Raw genomic sequence first — 16,703 nt, 5'->3', positions numbered from 1 at the left:
TAAGTCTGGACATGAATGTGCCCGAGCAGCCTTTGCAATAGAGGCATTTATTTCGCCCGCAATCTCTCCAGCCAGGATGGTCACATATAAGGGCGTAAGGGGCCTCCAAAGCTTACATTCCCCTTTTACAGATGAGCTCTTACTCCACAAAAATCCAGTTGCATCATTGCTGCGTCCTTTCGTATCCATGCTGCTAGAAGGCTACAACTTCAGGAGTTGCACCAACGTCATGCAGTTCTTCCTAAAACAAAGCGGGACTTATTTTTGAGCAGAGACACACAGGATTTCTTGATTTATGACCAGTTTATTAACACAGAGACTCAAGGAAGGGTTCTTCTTTCCCCAAACAAAGGAAAACAACATTTCAAAATGCATGTATAGATGGAGCCCTAGAGAAGTGGCTCTTGCCTGGGTCCCATACTTAAAAGGGAAGGCTATTTGAACCAGATCTGTCCAACAATCCCATGCTCCCAGTATCAGCTTAACAGCAAAGCAGGCTTTGTGTATGTCATCATTTGCATTTTATGCAAATATGCACACCTTGTAGGTTTGATAATATCTATGAAACTCTCTCACCAGCTTTCAGCCACAATGTGTTTTCTAAAAGAACTCAACCTGAGCCTGGAGGAGTTTTAGCAATGCGGAAAAGGAAACAAGGGCATTGCCCCCAAATAAGTGGCTTGCCTCGGGGAAATGGAAGTGTCCTTCCTGCTCTACGTTTCTGGCATTGCGGAGAATGAGAAATCATTCAGACTTAAGGATACTTCCATTTCTTGGGATCTCATTTGTTTTGGTTGCCTAAACTATATTTCTGTCATGCGCCAGACCAGGAACACCTCTGACCTTAAACACAACATCGGCTTGGTAAAATCAGCAAGCAGTTTATTGTAGAATACATGTAGGCAAAGGAGTAAGAAACAGCAAAACAGTAAAGATCCAAAATCCAAGACAGTCCATAAACTTCAAAGGAAAGGCTTTCCCATTTTTTTCCATCTCCGGCATCTGGAGGCTGTGCTCGACTCCAGCCATGGGGAGGTGCTGTCGCTCCATCTTCCATGCCAAGGAGCTTTGTTGTCCGTAGACGTCCTCCAATTGAGTAGTTGGCATGTCCTTATGAGCACGTTTTATTACCTCCCTGTTTAAAACAGGACCTATTTACCTACTCACATTGCTGTTTAAGCTGGGCTGATGATGGGAGCTCAACCTGACCTGGGCTTGAACTGCCAACATGTTGTATTTCAGAGTAGGAACACCTCTGACCTTAAATACAACACCAGCTTGGTAAAATCAGCAAGCAGTTTATTGTAGAATATATGTAGGCAAAGGAGTAAGAAATAGCAAAAGAAGTAAAGATCCAAAATCCAAAATAGTCCATAAGCTTCAAAGGAAAGCAAGATCCATGAGTACATAGAAATCCATGGAATAAGGCACTTGAAACTATGAAACAAAACTGTAGCTTGGCAAAAACTGGGTACATGAAACTCAGAGCACTTGAAAGTAAGACCGTGATAAAATAACAACAGATAACGATTTGTTATCTCTCTTTTGCTGTAGCCAGACTGATCGCTTCAGTCTCTGAAAGCTCGACCTCTGTTTACTAAAACTTTGCTTTCTGCACAAGGTTTCACTATCCTCTCCCCCATTAACTCCTGCACCTAGCAAATCAATCTCAGCATCATTTTCAGACAGTTGCTCTGAGAAAAGCGGTGAGAGGCCTCTCTCGGGAATGTGGCCTTGTGAATCTTTTCCTGAAACAGTTCTTAGCTCAGGCCCATGCAACCCCTCATCCCCATTCCCATCAGCAACATTCCTATCACGAAGATCCACATGAATATCATTCCTATCATGAAGATCAACATGAACATCATTCCCATTGTGAGCTTCAGCATGAACATCAGACATAATCACAGGCCGAACAGACTGACATGCAACAATTTCTAAAGGCTCTTGAGTTTATTGCAATGCTAGAAGTTTGGGGATTGGAGGAAAACTTGAGCTGGAGAGTGGCAACATTCTTACGGGGCAGAACAAGGTCTTCATTTTCACCTCTCTAAATTACTTAATTACTTAGGTGATCCCTCATGGTCTGAGGATGATGGTCCTTTAAGTGTTTTGGTGGTGGGTACGTAGGTGACTGTGGAGCCCTGTTCTTGATCTGCATCATTGGTTTCCAAGTGGAAGGCAGTCCCGATCGGGGTTGGCTTGATGCGCCTTCTTCTTGGCACGTTTCTCTCTTTTACCCTCCATTTGTGCCTTTTCAAATACTACAGCACTGTTGATCACAGCTGACCTCCAGCTGCAGCGCTCATGGGCCAGGGCTTCCCAGTTCTCAGTGTCTATGCCAGAATTTTTAAGGTTGGCTTTGATCCCATCTTTGAATCTCTTTTCCTATCCGACAACATTCCGTTTCCTGTTCTTGAGTTCGGTGGAGAGTTGCTGCTTTCTGGAAATGGTGAGAGACAACGTAGCTGGTCCAGTGGAGTTGATGGCGGAGGAGCAGTGCTTCAATGCTGGTGGTCTTTGCTTCTTCTAGCATGCTGACGTTTGTCCGTCTGTCTTCAAAAGAGATTTGCAGGATCTTTCAGATGCAACACTGATGGAATCATTCCAGGAGTTGATGTCTGTAGACAGTCCACGTTTCACAGGCGTATAGCAGAGTTGGGAGGACAATAGCTTTATAAACAAGCACCTTGGTCTCCCTAGAGTTGTCCCGGTCCTCAAACACTCTGTGCTTTGTTTGGAAGAATGCTGCACTTGCAGAGCTCAGGCGGTGTTGTATTTCAGTGTCAATGTTTACTTTGGTGGAGAGGTGGCTGCCAAAGGAGCGGAAATGGTCAACATTTTCTAATGTTACACCATTACGCTGTATTTCTGGCATTGTAGATGGTATCCCTACAGATGTCCTGGTCCTCAAACACTCTGTGCTTCATTTGGAAGAATGCTGCACTCGCAGAGCTCAGGCAGTGTTGTATTTCAGTGTCGATGTTGACTTTTGTGGAAAGGTGACTGTCAAGGGAACGGAAATGGTAAACATTTTCTAATGTTACACCATTAATGTCAAAGGGAACCATCTGTGCTTCTTTCGGGAAAATGCTGCACTTGCAGAGCTCAGGCATGGGCCAACTTTGGTGTTTTGGACTCCAACTCCCACCATTCCTAACAGCCTCAGGCCCCTTCCTTTTCCCCCTCAGCCGCTTAAGCGGCTGAGGGGGGAAAGGAAGAGACCTGAGGCTGTTAGGAATGGTGGGAGTTGACATCCAAAACATCTGGAAGGAGGGCCAAAGTTGGCCCATGCCTGCTATAGCTGCACCACTACATTCACTATTATATTGCAGGGCAGAGCCAGCCTCATTCTCTGCCATCCTATCCAACCTCACAAGGGTGTTGCAAAGGTAAACAGGACCATCCCTGAGTGCATTGTCCTAAAACCCTGGAAGAAGACAAGGAAACAAAGGCAATCAATACTCAAGAGAGGTGTGCCAAAGGGGAACTTGGCTTTAGATTCCACCTCTTGAGTTTCCTTGCTATAAAACCCCGCATATTATCAACCTCCTGTTTTGCAGGCTTGTCAAAAGTATGGCCGTTTATTGGGTTTCTGTGCCCTTTGCTCTGGGCTATCCAGTCGAGGAATGAATGCAAGGAGGGGCTAGTTTAGCATTGCTTCCAAGGAGCCCTCGCTCATCGGTTTTAAAGAAATACTCGTGCGAAACCAGAGCTGCTTTGTGCGTCCTCCGAGGCAACAGGTGCACGGGCTCCCTTGTTATTTACATGGGACGAAACCAGAGAAGGAGGCCTTCCCGAAAAATCCTTGCCAGCTGCAAGTGTCTGGGTTTCTCTGCGTCCAGCTCAGAAGACAGAATGTAATCCCTATTATTGCTATTACAATCCACCCTCCGCATTCACAGGGCCCCCAGGAAAGTGCAAATATGCATAGGTCAAAGGTAAAGGTTTCCCTTTGACATTAAGTCTAGTTGAGTCCGACTCTGGGGGTTGGTGCTCATCTCCATTTCTATGCCGAAGAGCCGGCGTTATCCGTAGACACCTCCTAGGTCATGTGGCCAGCATGACTGCATGGTGCGCTGTTACCTTCCCTCTGGAGCAGTACCTATTGATCTACTCACATCTGCATGTTTTTGAACTGCATTAAGGTCATGAGTTCGAAGCCAGCCGGGGTTGGAGTGAGCTTCTGACCAATTAGTGTAGCTTGCAGCCCGAAAGATAGTTGAATCTGTCAAATAGGAAATTTAGTTACCGCTTATGTGGAGAGGCTAATTTACGACGCCATAAAAATCTCCAGCAAGGATGCAAAGAATGAGGAAGTTCTTCATCAATGTCACAAATGGATGGTGAAGCAGCAGCTCCCCTGGTGACCAGAATACCCTCATGAAAAAGCTGGAATGTTAAATAGCCTCTGCGTTTCTGTCTATATATGTTGTGTGTCTATAGTAAAACAAGGAATGGAAACGATATCCATCACGCCTTGTATTATGCATTTATTTTGCCCTTTATATAAGACTAGCTGTGCCCTGCCATGCGTTGCTGTGGCCTATAGTAAGACTTTTCAAAGTAGAGGTAGATATCTGGACAATTATGAAAGAGAGGTACCTACTATTCCTTCTCCCTTCCTCTCCTTTCTTCCTTCTCTACCTCTTTCTTTCTTTCATTCCTTCTTTGGCTCTTTGGCTTCATCCTTCCTTTTTTCTTTCCTTCATTCCCTCCTCCTTTCTCTACTTCTTCGTCTCCTTTCTTCACTCCCTGTTTCCTTCCTTCCTTCTTTCCTGCCTTTCCTTCCCTTTTTCTTTCCTTTCTCCTTTCTCTTCCTCCTTCCTTCGGTACCTCTTTATTTCCTTCCTTCCTTCCTTCCTTCCTTCCTTCCTTCCTTCCTTCCTTCCTTCCTTCCTTCCCAATGCCCACCAAACTCTTTTAGTGTTTTCTGTTGGTCTGGGGAGTCCTGTGTGCCAAAATTGGTTCAATTCCATCATTGTTTGAGTCCACAGTGCTCTTTGATTGTAGGTGAACTATAAATCCCAGCAACTACAACTTCCAAATGTCACAGTCTATTTCCCCCAAGCTCCACCAGTGTTTGCACTTGGGTATATTGAGTATTCATGCCAAGTTTGGTCCAGATCCATCATTGTTTGAGTCCACAGTGCTCTCTAGATGTACGTGAACTACAACTCCAAAACTCAAGGTCAATGCCCACCAAACCCTTCTAGTGTTTTCTGTTAGTCATGGGAGTCCTTTGTGCCAAGTTTGCTTCAATTCCATGGTTGGTGGAGTTCAGAATGCTCTTTGATTATAGGTGAACTATAAATCCCAGCAACTACAACTCTCAAATGACAAAATCATAATTTTTTGAGTGATGGTCACTCCTTGTGTTGTGAGACGATTTGTTGCCAAATTTGGTGTGATTTCGGTCATTGGTTCTTTTGTTTTTAAGGTACTCATTATGCACAGAGCATTTTTATATATATAGATTTCCAGGCAACTTGTAATCCAATTGGTTTATTGATTTAACATGTAAAATCCAAAACAACCGTCTCAATAAGAATGAAAAATCAGGAAGTCGACAACCATCCACTGAATGTACTTTTTATAGGTTTGGATGGAGTGTTTCAGCTGCCAAGGGTTTTGGAGATGCAAAGTTTCAATGAAACCGAAGGTAGTATTTGCATTTCCCAGGCGCTGCATAGAAAAGGCATGAGGGCGAGGAAAGAGGAACAGAGAGACAGGTTTGGCCGCATTCATCTCATGCTCAGCTGAAGGCGGCGCAAGGCTGGCAACCAAGCCTTTCCACGCTCAGGCGGCCTGCTCCCACGTTCCGGATTGAACCCACCCAGTTGGCGCAATGAGTCACTTCGTTATTCTTAGCATCCGTGTCAAAAGCCTCTGGGATGGAGGATGGAGTCATAGGTTCGGGCCCAAATAGGGCACCAATGGAAGGGAAGGAGTTGTCGGAAGGCAAGGTTTGGGTATTTGGGAGTTGTAGTCCCCCAAAAGCAACTTTTTCCCAGCGTAAACAAAACAACACTGCATTTTGTTGCCATGAGTTTCATGAGCCACATTAGGTGCATCTGTGGCACGAATGCAATTTGATGTTACTTGAAGTTCAAGCTGTGGCGCAGCTAGTTAGTAGCCAGCTGCATTAAATTACTACTGACCAAGAAGTCATGGTTCGAAGCCAGCCTGAGTCGGAGTGAGCTCCCGACCATTAATAGTCTAGCTTGCTGTTGACCTATGTAGCCCAAAAGACAGAATGCAGTTTGATGTCGCTTGAAGTTCAAGCTGTGGTGCAAGTAGTTAGTAGCCAGCTGTATTATTATTATTATTATTATTATTATTATTATTATTACTATTATTATCTTTATTATTATCTTTATTTATACCCCGCTAAAATCTCCCAAAGGACTCAATGCGGCTTACAGAGGCCAAGGCCACCACTACTGACCAAGAGGTCACCACTACTGACCAAGAAGTCATCACTACTGACCAAGAGGTCATGAGTTCCAAGCCAGCCTGGGTTGGAGTGAGCTCCCGACCATTAATAATCTAGCTTGCTGTTGACATATGTAGCCCAAAAGGCAGAATGCAATTTGATGTCGCTTGAAGTTCAAGCTGTGGTGCAGCCAGTTAGTAGCCAGCTGCATTAAATCACTACTGACCAAGAGGTAATGAGTTCGAAGCCAGCCTGGGTCACAGTGAGCTCCCGACCATTAATAGTCTAGCTTGCTGTTGACCTATGTAGCCCAAAAGACATAATACAATTTGATGTCGCTTGAAGTTCAAGCTGTGGCACAGCTAGTTAGTAGCCAGCTGCATTAAATCACTACTGACCAAGAGGTCATGAATTCGAAGCCAGCCTGGGTCAGAGTGAGCTCCCAACCATTAATTGTCTAGCTGGCTGTTGACCTATGTAACCCAAAAGACAGAATGCAGTATGATGTCGCTTGAAGTTCAAGCTGTGGTGCAGCTAGTTACTCGCCAGCTGCATTAAATCACTACTGACCAAGAAGTCATGAGTTTGAAGCCAGCCTGGGTCAGAGTGAGCTCCCAACCATTAATAGTCTAGCTTGCTGTTGACCTATGTAGCCCAAAAGACATAATGCAGTATTATGTCGCTTGAAGTTCAAGCTGTGGCGCAGCTAGTTACTCGCCAGCTGCATTAAATCACTACTGACCAAGAGGTCATGAGTTCCAAGCCAGCCTGGGTTGGAGTGAGATCCCAACCATTAATAATCTAGCTTGCTGTTGACCTATGCAGCCTGAAAGACAGTTGCATCTGTCAAGTAGGAAATGTAAGTACCGTTTTATGCGGGAAGGTAATTCAAATAATTTATGACACCATAAAAACCTTCCAGCAGCATGCATAAGAATGAGGAAGTACTCCATCAAGGACTCAGTGTCACAAGTGGACAGTGAAGCAGCAGCTCCCCCTGTGGCCAGAATCAAGCCTATCCTCATGAAGCCGGAAAACTGGAATGTTAAATTGCCTCTGTGTCTGTCTATATATGTTGTATGTCTAATGGCATTGAATGTTTGCCATGTATATGTGCATTGTAATCCGCCCTGAGTCCCCTGTGGGGTGAGAAGAGCAGAATATAAATACTGTAAATAAATAAATAATTCCTAGGCGTTGTAGTTTGGTGAGGCAGCGGCCATCTTTGGCAGAGAAGACTAAAGGCCTTGAAAAACTACAACTCCCTGGATTCCATAATATTGAGCCATAGCTCAAACTGGTGTCGAGCTGCATTTATTCTATTGTGTGGATCAGTTTTATGTCATTTTGTGTCAGTGACGCATTATTTTTTGGACCGGCAACATTTCGCGACACAGTAATTCGGTTTGATTCGCAAAACGATCCTTTGTAAGAGATACAAACACATACATACATACATTGTAAGGACAAAACGTATGGGGATATAACATAATATTTTTAAAAAATATATGAGTCATTAATTATTTCACATAGACTCAGAGGTGTCGTATTACGTTTGCGTGACGCACCTACACATTGCAGGCGATGCACAAACATGCTGCCACACAGTGTGGAAAGCTCGGTTCTAGAGCACCAAAGTGGCTTTGATGGTCAAAGTGGTTTCAGACTGCAATCACTCTACACTGTAGATCAGTGGTTCTCAGCCTGTGGTCTGTGGACCACACTGCTATCGAAGAGCATGAATTGGACAGTGTAGATGCACCCAAAGTGCGGTGTATTTACAAACTGGACTCTATTGAGGAGACACAAGGGAACGACCGTGTGATTTGCCTTGGCATCCGATGTGGCCAGCTCAGCCTAAATGAACTGCTGGTGTTTTTATAAAGACAGGGGGGGAATAATAATAATAATCAAGTGTGGGACGGAGACGGTTTCATGCTGACCTGCGAGAATTCAGCGGCATTCTCTTTTCAGCAACGTGGGTGAAATCACCAGCTGATCTGCCTGAATGGTGCCGGTGGGGGGGAAAGGGAGATAATGGAAAGGCCTGACCTCACCGTTCTGGAGGGTTCATCCCTGGGCACCGCCTGGCACCCGGGCAGCATATAAAGCCCTCCTCGCTGCCTTGGCCGGGCAGCCTGTTTCTGCCTGCCTCTCCTCCCGGGACCAACCCAGATGGATATCTCCGTTTACCATCCCTTCTTCCGCAAGCCCGCCGCCGTGCCCAGTCGCATCTACAACCAGACTTTTGGGGAACACCTGGCCGAATCCGAACTCTTCCCCGCCTCCTGGTCCTTTAGTTCTTTCTTTTGGAGGCCCTACTATCTCAGGAACACTGGCTGGCTGGAAAACAGATTCGCAGAGGTAATAACGCCCCTCTTTGTATTCATTCATATGGGAATTCTGTGCAGATATGGGAATGCTTCACAGGTCTATGTCTTCCAAAGGCAAGGGGTTGCAAAGTCCTCCACCGATGGATATTGACATTGCAAGCTTTACCTTTGGAAGACATCGCCCTGGGAAATCCATCTAATTCAGTGTTTCTCCACCTGGGGGTCTTCCTAAGGCAAGGGGTTGCAAAGTCCTCCACAGACTTTTGGTTGTGGGGGTTCTGTGTGCCAAGACTGGTTCAATTCCACTGTTGGTGGAGTTCAGAATGCCCTTTGAATGTAGATTTGAGTAATTTAGTGCAGGCGTTTGAGTAATTTAGTGCAATCTGGTAATGGAACATAGGAGTGGAACAATGGACAACGAACCTGGACTACGCTTGGATGATGAGAAGATTGGGTACGGTTGTTTTTTGTAATAATTGTGCATTGTAATTGCTTATTGGTAATTTATGGATAATGTGTTAAGTCAATTGTTATATGTTGTATGGAACCACTGCTGTTTCTACTGTTTTTACTGTTTGTGAACCGCTGTGAGTCGCCTTCGGGCTTGAGATACAGAGGTATATAAGCAAAGTAAATAAATAAATAAATAAATAGGTGAATTACAACTCCCAAATGTCAAGGTCTATTTTCCCCATGAGCATTCATATTTGGCCATATTTAGTATTCATGCCAAGTTTGGTCCAGATCCATCATTGTTTCAGTCCACAGTACTCTCTGGATGTAGGTGAACCACAACTCCAAAACTCAAGGTCAGTGCCCATCAAACCTTTCCAGTATTTTCTGTTGGTCATGGGAGTTCTGTGTGCCTACTTCGGTTTAATTCCATTCGTGGTGGAGTTCAGAATGCTCTTTGGTTTTATGTTAACTATAAATCCCAGATACTACAACTCCGAAATGTCAAACTCTATTTTCCCCAAACTCCACCAGTGTCCACATCTGGGCATATTGAGTATTCATGCCAAGTTTGGTCCAAATCCATTATTGTTTGTGTCCACAGTGCTCTCTGGATGTCCAAAACTCAAGGTCAATGCCCACCAAACCCTTCCAGTATTTTCTGTTGGTTGTGGGGGTTCAAGATTAGTTCAATTTCATCATTGGTGGAGTTCAGAATGCTTTTTGATTGTAGGTGAACTATTAATCCCAGCAACTACAACTCCCAAATGACCAAATCAATCCCCTTCCCCAACCCCACCAGTATTCAGATTTGTGTGTATTGGTTATTTGTGCCAAATTTAGTCCAGTGAATGAAAATAAATCCTGCATATCAGATATTTACATTACGATTCAGAACAGTAACAACATTGCAGTTATGAAGTCTCAATGAAAATCATGTTATGGTCGAAGGTCACCACAACATGAAGAACTATATTGAGGGATTGTGGCATTAGGAAGGCTGAGAACCACTGATCTAACTATTCAACACTATCCAAAGCAACTTCTAAGTTTAAGAATGGGGTGAATATCTGCAGAATGAGTGAGAGAATGGAGAAAACATCTACCCAAGTAAGGTGGCATCAGAGGCTTAAACCAGGGTGAGAAATGCACAGCTCTAGAGATGATGTTGGATCACAATTCCAAGTAGGGTTGGACAATGTACCCAAGGGAGAGGAGTGCTGGAAGCAGAGACCCAACATCTCAAGGTCCATACTTTGTACCTTTTCTGCTCTAATGTTTACTGCTCACAACACTGGCTCATCCTCTAGAATGGACTACTGCAATGCGCTCTACGTGGGGCTGCCCTTGAAGACGGCTCGGAAACTTCAATTGGTCCAGCGGGCAGCAGCCAGGATGCTAACTGGGGCTCATTATCAAGAGAGGTCTATGCCTCTGTTTAAGGAGCTCCACTGGCTGCCATTTATTTTCCGAGCCCAATTTAAGGTGCAGGTGCTCACCTACAAAGCCCTAAACGGTTTGGGACCACCCTACCTGCGTGACCGCATCTCCATCTACGAACCCACACGCTCGCTCCGATCATCTGGGGAGGCCCTGCTCGTGATCCCACCTACGTCGCAAGCGCGCTTGGTGGGGACACGGGACAGGGCCTTCTCCGTGGCGGCCCCCCGACTCTGGAACGCCCTTCCAAAAGATCTCCGACAGGCCCCTACATTAGCAGTTTTCAGAAGGAATTTAAAAACTTGGCTGTTCCGTTGTGCCTTCTCAGATTAGGAATCCCCATCCCAAGTCCTAGTAGCACTTTAGCACAACTAATATTGCTGCACACCGCACTTTTAATCCTACGTCCCTCCTGCCATTTCAGCACTTTTAACCCTGTACCCCATTGCGCCGGCCGAACCAGTTTTTAATAATGTCTTGATGTATTGCCATTGTTGTTGTTTTGCTTAATTGTTTTGATTTGCTTTGTTATTGCTATGTTATGTTTTCTATTGTATTGTGTTTTGAGGCTTCGGCCTGTGTAAGCCGCATCGAGTCCTTCGGGAGATGCTAGCGGGGTACAAATAAAGTTAATAATAATAATAATAATAATAATAATAATAATAATAATGTGGTGGCTTTGGTGGGTCTCGCCTTGCTTTCCATGATGGAAAGTCTCCATGTTGGCCAATACATTTCCTGGCGTTCTTAAAGTAAGTATGGAAGATCCATCACAACCAAGACATTTGGAGTTACATTGTCACCTTATGAATGGCAGAATGGTCCTACTGTAGCTGGATCAGAGGAGCATCTAAGCCAGGTATTGGCAAACTTGGGTCCTCCAAGTGTTTTGGACTCCAACACCCACAATTCCTGGCCTCGGGCCCTTTCCTTTTTCCCCTCAGCCGCTTAAGCGGCTGAGGGGGGAAAGGAAAGGGCCTGAGGCCAGGAATTGTGGGCATTGAAGTCCAAAACACTTGGAGGACCCAAGTTTGCCCATGCTTAAGTCAACAGACTGCTTCACAATTTAGCAAATTTGCCCAAAAGTATAATCTTAGTCAATAGCATGTTGCCCCAAATGCAGAAGTCCTACGCAAGAGTCACATCTTCTATGACTTTCTATCTGAGGCCATCTAAGTCAAAGGTTCTCCGCTTTCTGCCCTCCAAAAGCTTCAGGACTCAGTTCTCCAAATCTCTGAACTTTGTCCACAAGCTTATGGTATTTGAAGAAGACCCAAGAAGGAGAATTGCTGGTTCAAGACCTACTGACTGTATTGTTCTCCTCGTTCTGCAGAAACTCATCTCTTTCCTAAGCTTAGGAATCACTTCTTTGTGTTGGGTTGCTGTGAGTTTTTCGGGCTGTATGGCCATGTTCCAGCAGCATTCTCTCCTAATGTTCTGCCTGCATCTGTGGCTAGCATGTTTAGAGGTTCCATGCAGCCCCAAAAGCTCACAGCAACCCAATGATTCTGGCCATTAAAGCCTTCAAAAATACTTCATTGTGTTCCTCACTTTTTTTTTTGTCATGTCAGGAGCAACTTGAGAAACTGCAAGTCGCTTCTGGTGTAAGAGAATTGACAGTCTACAAGGATGTTGCCCAGGGGACACCCAGATGTTTGATGTTTTACCATCCTATGGACAGTTTCTCTCATGTCCTCGAATGGGAAGCTGGAGCTGACTGAGGGAGCTCAACCTGCTCTCCCCAGATTCCAACCTATGACCTGTCGGTCATCAATCTTACCAGCACAAGAGTTTAATCCATTGCACCACTAGGATTCCTCACTGAAAACCTTTCTATTTATATAGGTTGTGACAGAAAGGTCTTGTAATGGGATATGCTGTATTTTGTGTATTTACTACTAGCCATCCCCTGCCATGTGTTGCTGTCTGTGTATATGTGTTTTCTGTGTGTATATATTTGGGTTTATATGTGTGTTTGCATATATATATATATATATATATATATATATATATATATATAGGTGTATATATAGGTGTACATGCATATTGTGTATATGTGTGTGCTTGTCTATATGCATATTTGTGTGTATAAATTCCTGCTTCTTGGCAGAGGGTTGGATTGGATGGCCCATGAGGTCTCTTCCAACTCTATGATTCTATATGTGTGTATGTATGTGTATATGTGTGTGCATGTGTATATGTATATATGTGTGTATGTATATGTGTGTATATGTGTATATTTGTGTGTGTGCATATATGTGTGTGTGTATGAATGTGTGCGTGTGTGTGTATGTGTATGTATATATATGTGTGTGTGTGTGTGTGTGTGTATGTGTATATGTATATATGGTGTATTTTTGGGATTTTTTAAATCTGTTCTGCTGGGGTTCTCTGTGTGTGTGATAGACACTTGGACTGTTGGACTGTTAGGTGAATTGTGTCCAAATTTCGTGTCAATTCGCCCAGTTGTTTTTGAGTTATGTTAATCTCACAAACAAACATTACATTTTTATTTATATAGACTAGCTGTCCCCTACCATGTGTGGCTGTGGCAGTCTGTGTATATGTGTTTTGTGTGTGTATATATGTGTGTGTATATTTGTGTATATTTGTGTTTGCGTATATATATGTGGTTTTGGGCATGCGTTGTAATGTATCTTTTGTTTTTCGGCTTTTAAAGTCCTTTATGCTATGTTTTTCAGTATTTTTACGGGTGATGGTCACTCGTTGGCCTGATAGGTGTACTGTGTCCAAATTCGGTGTCAATTCATCCAGTAGGGTTTTTGAGTTATGTTAATCCCACAAACGAACATTACATTTATATATAGATAGATAGATAGATAGATAGATAGATAGATAGATTCTATGTGTTTAAACCAACTCCCAGAAGCCCTAGCCATCTTGTCCAAAGGTCTGGAACTCTAGGAGTTGAAGTCCAAAACACCGGGAGGGACACAAGTTTGACACCTTTCAATGTTATGACTTAATTTTTAAAGACTTTGTCTTATTTAGTCCTATCTTAACTTATAATGTAATGCACATCGGGTCCCAAATTGGGAGAAAAAGAGGGGCATAAATACAATTTAAAAATAGACTCTGGCTCTAGTTCCAGGGAGAGGAAAAAACATCTTTCTGTTCCCAGGATCTCTAGTTATGAAACATCGTATTATTTTGGCCATTTCAAATAAGATTCTTTGTCCACAGATGCGAATGGATAAAGACAAGTTTTTTGTGAACGTGGACGTGAAGCACTTCTCTCCCGAGGAGCTTAAAGTGAAGGTTTTGGGGGACATGATTGAAGTGTGGGGGAAACACGAAGAGCGCCAGGTTGGTCTGGTCTTGGCCTGAATAGCCTTCCTCTTTCAGGGCGATGGGGAGGCAAATGTGGGAGGAAAAGGATGGCTTGGGAGAGATAGCATACCCCCCCACTTCAAGGGTCTGTTCCGCCCGGATTGCCCAATAGGATGCTCACGATCCCACTCCTTTCTCCTCTCCTCCAAAAAAAGGACGAGCACGGCTTCATCGCCAGAGAGTTCAGCAGGAAGTACAAGATCCCGGCCGACGTGGACCCGCTCTCCTTCACCTCCTCCCTCTCTTCGGACGGCGTTCTGACGGTGAATGGACCACGGAAGGCAGTGGAGGTGCCCGAGCGGACCATCCCCATCACGAGGGAGGAGAAACCGGCGCTGCCGGCCGGGCAAAAGAAGTAGAACTGGCCCCTTTTATACCAGAGGACGCCCACTGGACACAAGGCGAGAAGATGGCACCGATGAGCAGCTGTTGTTATTTATTTGTGAAGCAAATGAGGTTGTTTACTAACAAATAAAGACCATGAGTAAAGCATCCAGGGGCTTCTTCCCCCCAGTTCTTTGAAACGGGGTTTTATTTATGGTGAACTCTGAACAAGGGGGACAGGTTTGGTTACTAATAAGTGACAATTAGGCACAGATATCTATATTGCGATATAACGAAAATCGTATCAATTCACAAACAATTTTATAATCTTTCTTTACAGTCCCAACTGGGTACTAACATTATATACTGTAACTCCTGAAACATAACCTATATAAGTATCATAAGGAGAAAAGTCCAAAAGTGTTGTATATATACATAACACAACAACAAGTAATCCTGGGTACAATGTCCTGTTTTGGCCTCATAGGAAATTTGCTACAAAACAGGAGCTTTTTTGTTGAGTTCCAGGGCTAAAGAAGCAGATGGCGAAAACAGAATAGTCTATAAGTCTTTTGATATGCGGTTATATTCTTGAATCTGTGGTCTCAAGATCTCCTTGTATGTTGTTATGGATAGATTGCTGTCTCTTTAATTACACTTGTTTAGTCCTGTTTCAATTCAAGGCTTTTTCGTGCTGATCTTCTAAACAAATTATGGGCACATACTGACAGTAACTGTAATGAATAAACCAAAATAGATATGTATAAACACCCCCATATGTTCTACAAACCTTTAGACAAGTATACAAACTATAAAAATATATAGAAATATAATGGACTTACATGCTGTTGCTCATGTAAAGCTCAAACAGTTATTTCCAGTTGCAAAAGACTGTTATAGACTATTTGTAAATCAACACAATCTGATGAAGGATTCCCCGAAATAGGACATTGTACCCAGGATTACTTGTTGTTGTGTTATGTATATATACCAGACTTTTGGACTTATAAGCATAGTTTTGGAGTATAAGCCTAGTTTTTCAGCCCCTTTTTTAGGCTAGAAAAGCTGCCCTCGGCTTATACTCGAGTCAAAGTTATTTATTATTTTACTCTGTTATTACTATTATTTTATTACATTTTTATTTTACTCTATTATTGGTGTTATTAAATTTACATTATTTTACTCTATTATTATTTTATTACATTTATTTTACTCTATTATAATTATTTCATTTATTATTTTACTTTATTATTGTTATTGCATTTATTATTTTACTCTATTATTATTTTATTACATTTATTTTACTCTATTTTTATTATTATTATTACATTTATTATTTTACTTTATTGTTGTTGATTACATTAATTATTTTACACTCTTTATTATTATTGGAAGGATACCTAAGCACATTTACACTGAAAAAGGTTAGAATAATGGTTTAATCAAAGTTGGTCAGTCTTATTTTAAATTACAGTTTTATGTAAACATTGAAAAACATTTAGCTACTGTTTCCTCAATTAATGTAATTTTATTGGTATTTATATTTATTTTGTATTACCAGTAGCTGCTGCATTTCCCACTCTCGACTTATACTCGAGTCAATAAGTTTTCCCATCTTTGGTGGTTAAATTGGGTACCTCGGTTTATAATTGGGTCGGCTTATACTCGAGTATATACGGTATGTAGGTTATGTTTCAGGAGTTACAGTATATAATGTTAGTGTTGCAACCCAGAGCAGGAAACTGAACCCTCAGACAACAATCCACCACACTTGGCTTCAGGGAACAATCCTTTTTTATAGATAAAAGATGAATACAAAATAGAGGGGAAAATGCAAAAGTAAAAAGCCACAGTAAAAATCAGCAACAAGAAATGTCCATAAACAAGAACATGAAACCCACAGCAAAACTGCTGATACCTGGAACCTGTTAGCAAATCACTAACCGTACTTAGGACATCTAGAAAACCTCCGAGGAACAACGCTACTTGAATCAGGAGACCTGCAAACGCTGGCACATGAATCTGGAACGATGCCTGGTCTGAAGCTGTATTCAGAACAGTCATATTTAAGGCCAAGAAATCTATTGCGAGACACACCTGAAGATTTTGTTTGGATTTCCTTCAATCTGGCTGACCTGCGTAAACATTGGGCTTCTCCCCGACTCTGCCAAATCTGCCCCCGCCTATCCTCATTAGGCAGGCCAGGTGCCTGATTCTCTAGAGAGCTAAAACTGGGAAGAAAAGGGAGTGAACCGTTTCCGCTTGGCTCGGAATGTATGTTCTCATGGGAATCTTGATTTTCGCTTTCGAAGGCTGTAGGATTTTCACTACTCAACCCATTATCATCTAAATTGGCCTCAGAATTC

The 16,703-nt window shown here is 43.0% G+C and overlaps 1 protein-coding gene across 1 annotated transcript; it reads left to right on the top strand.

The window, feature by feature from the left end:
- Positions 1–8,521: 8,521 nt before the first annotated feature.
- On the top strand, positions 8,522–14,505 carry CRYAB (crystallin alpha B). Its single transcript, XM_060787644.2, has 3 exons — positions 8,522–8,800; positions 13,867–13,989; positions 14,169–14,505. The coding sequence occupies exons 1-3, from the start codon at positions 8,612–8,614 to the stop codon at positions 14,370–14,372; spliced, it is 516 nt and encodes a 171-aa protein (XP_060643627.1). The 5' UTR covers positions 8,522–8,611; the 3' UTR covers positions 14,373–14,505.
- Positions 14,506–16,703: the final 2,198 nt, after the last annotated feature.

This window comes from Anolis sagrei, chromosome 7 (genome assembly GCF_037176765.1).
Source record: "Anolis sagrei isolate rAnoSag1 chromosome 7, rAnoSag1.mat, whole genome shotgun sequence".
Classification (NCBI taxonomy): Eukaryota; Metazoa; Chordata; class Lepidosauria; order Squamata; family Dactyloidae; genus Anolis; species Anolis sagrei.
This window is presented reverse-complemented; position numbering and strand designations above follow the sequence as displayed.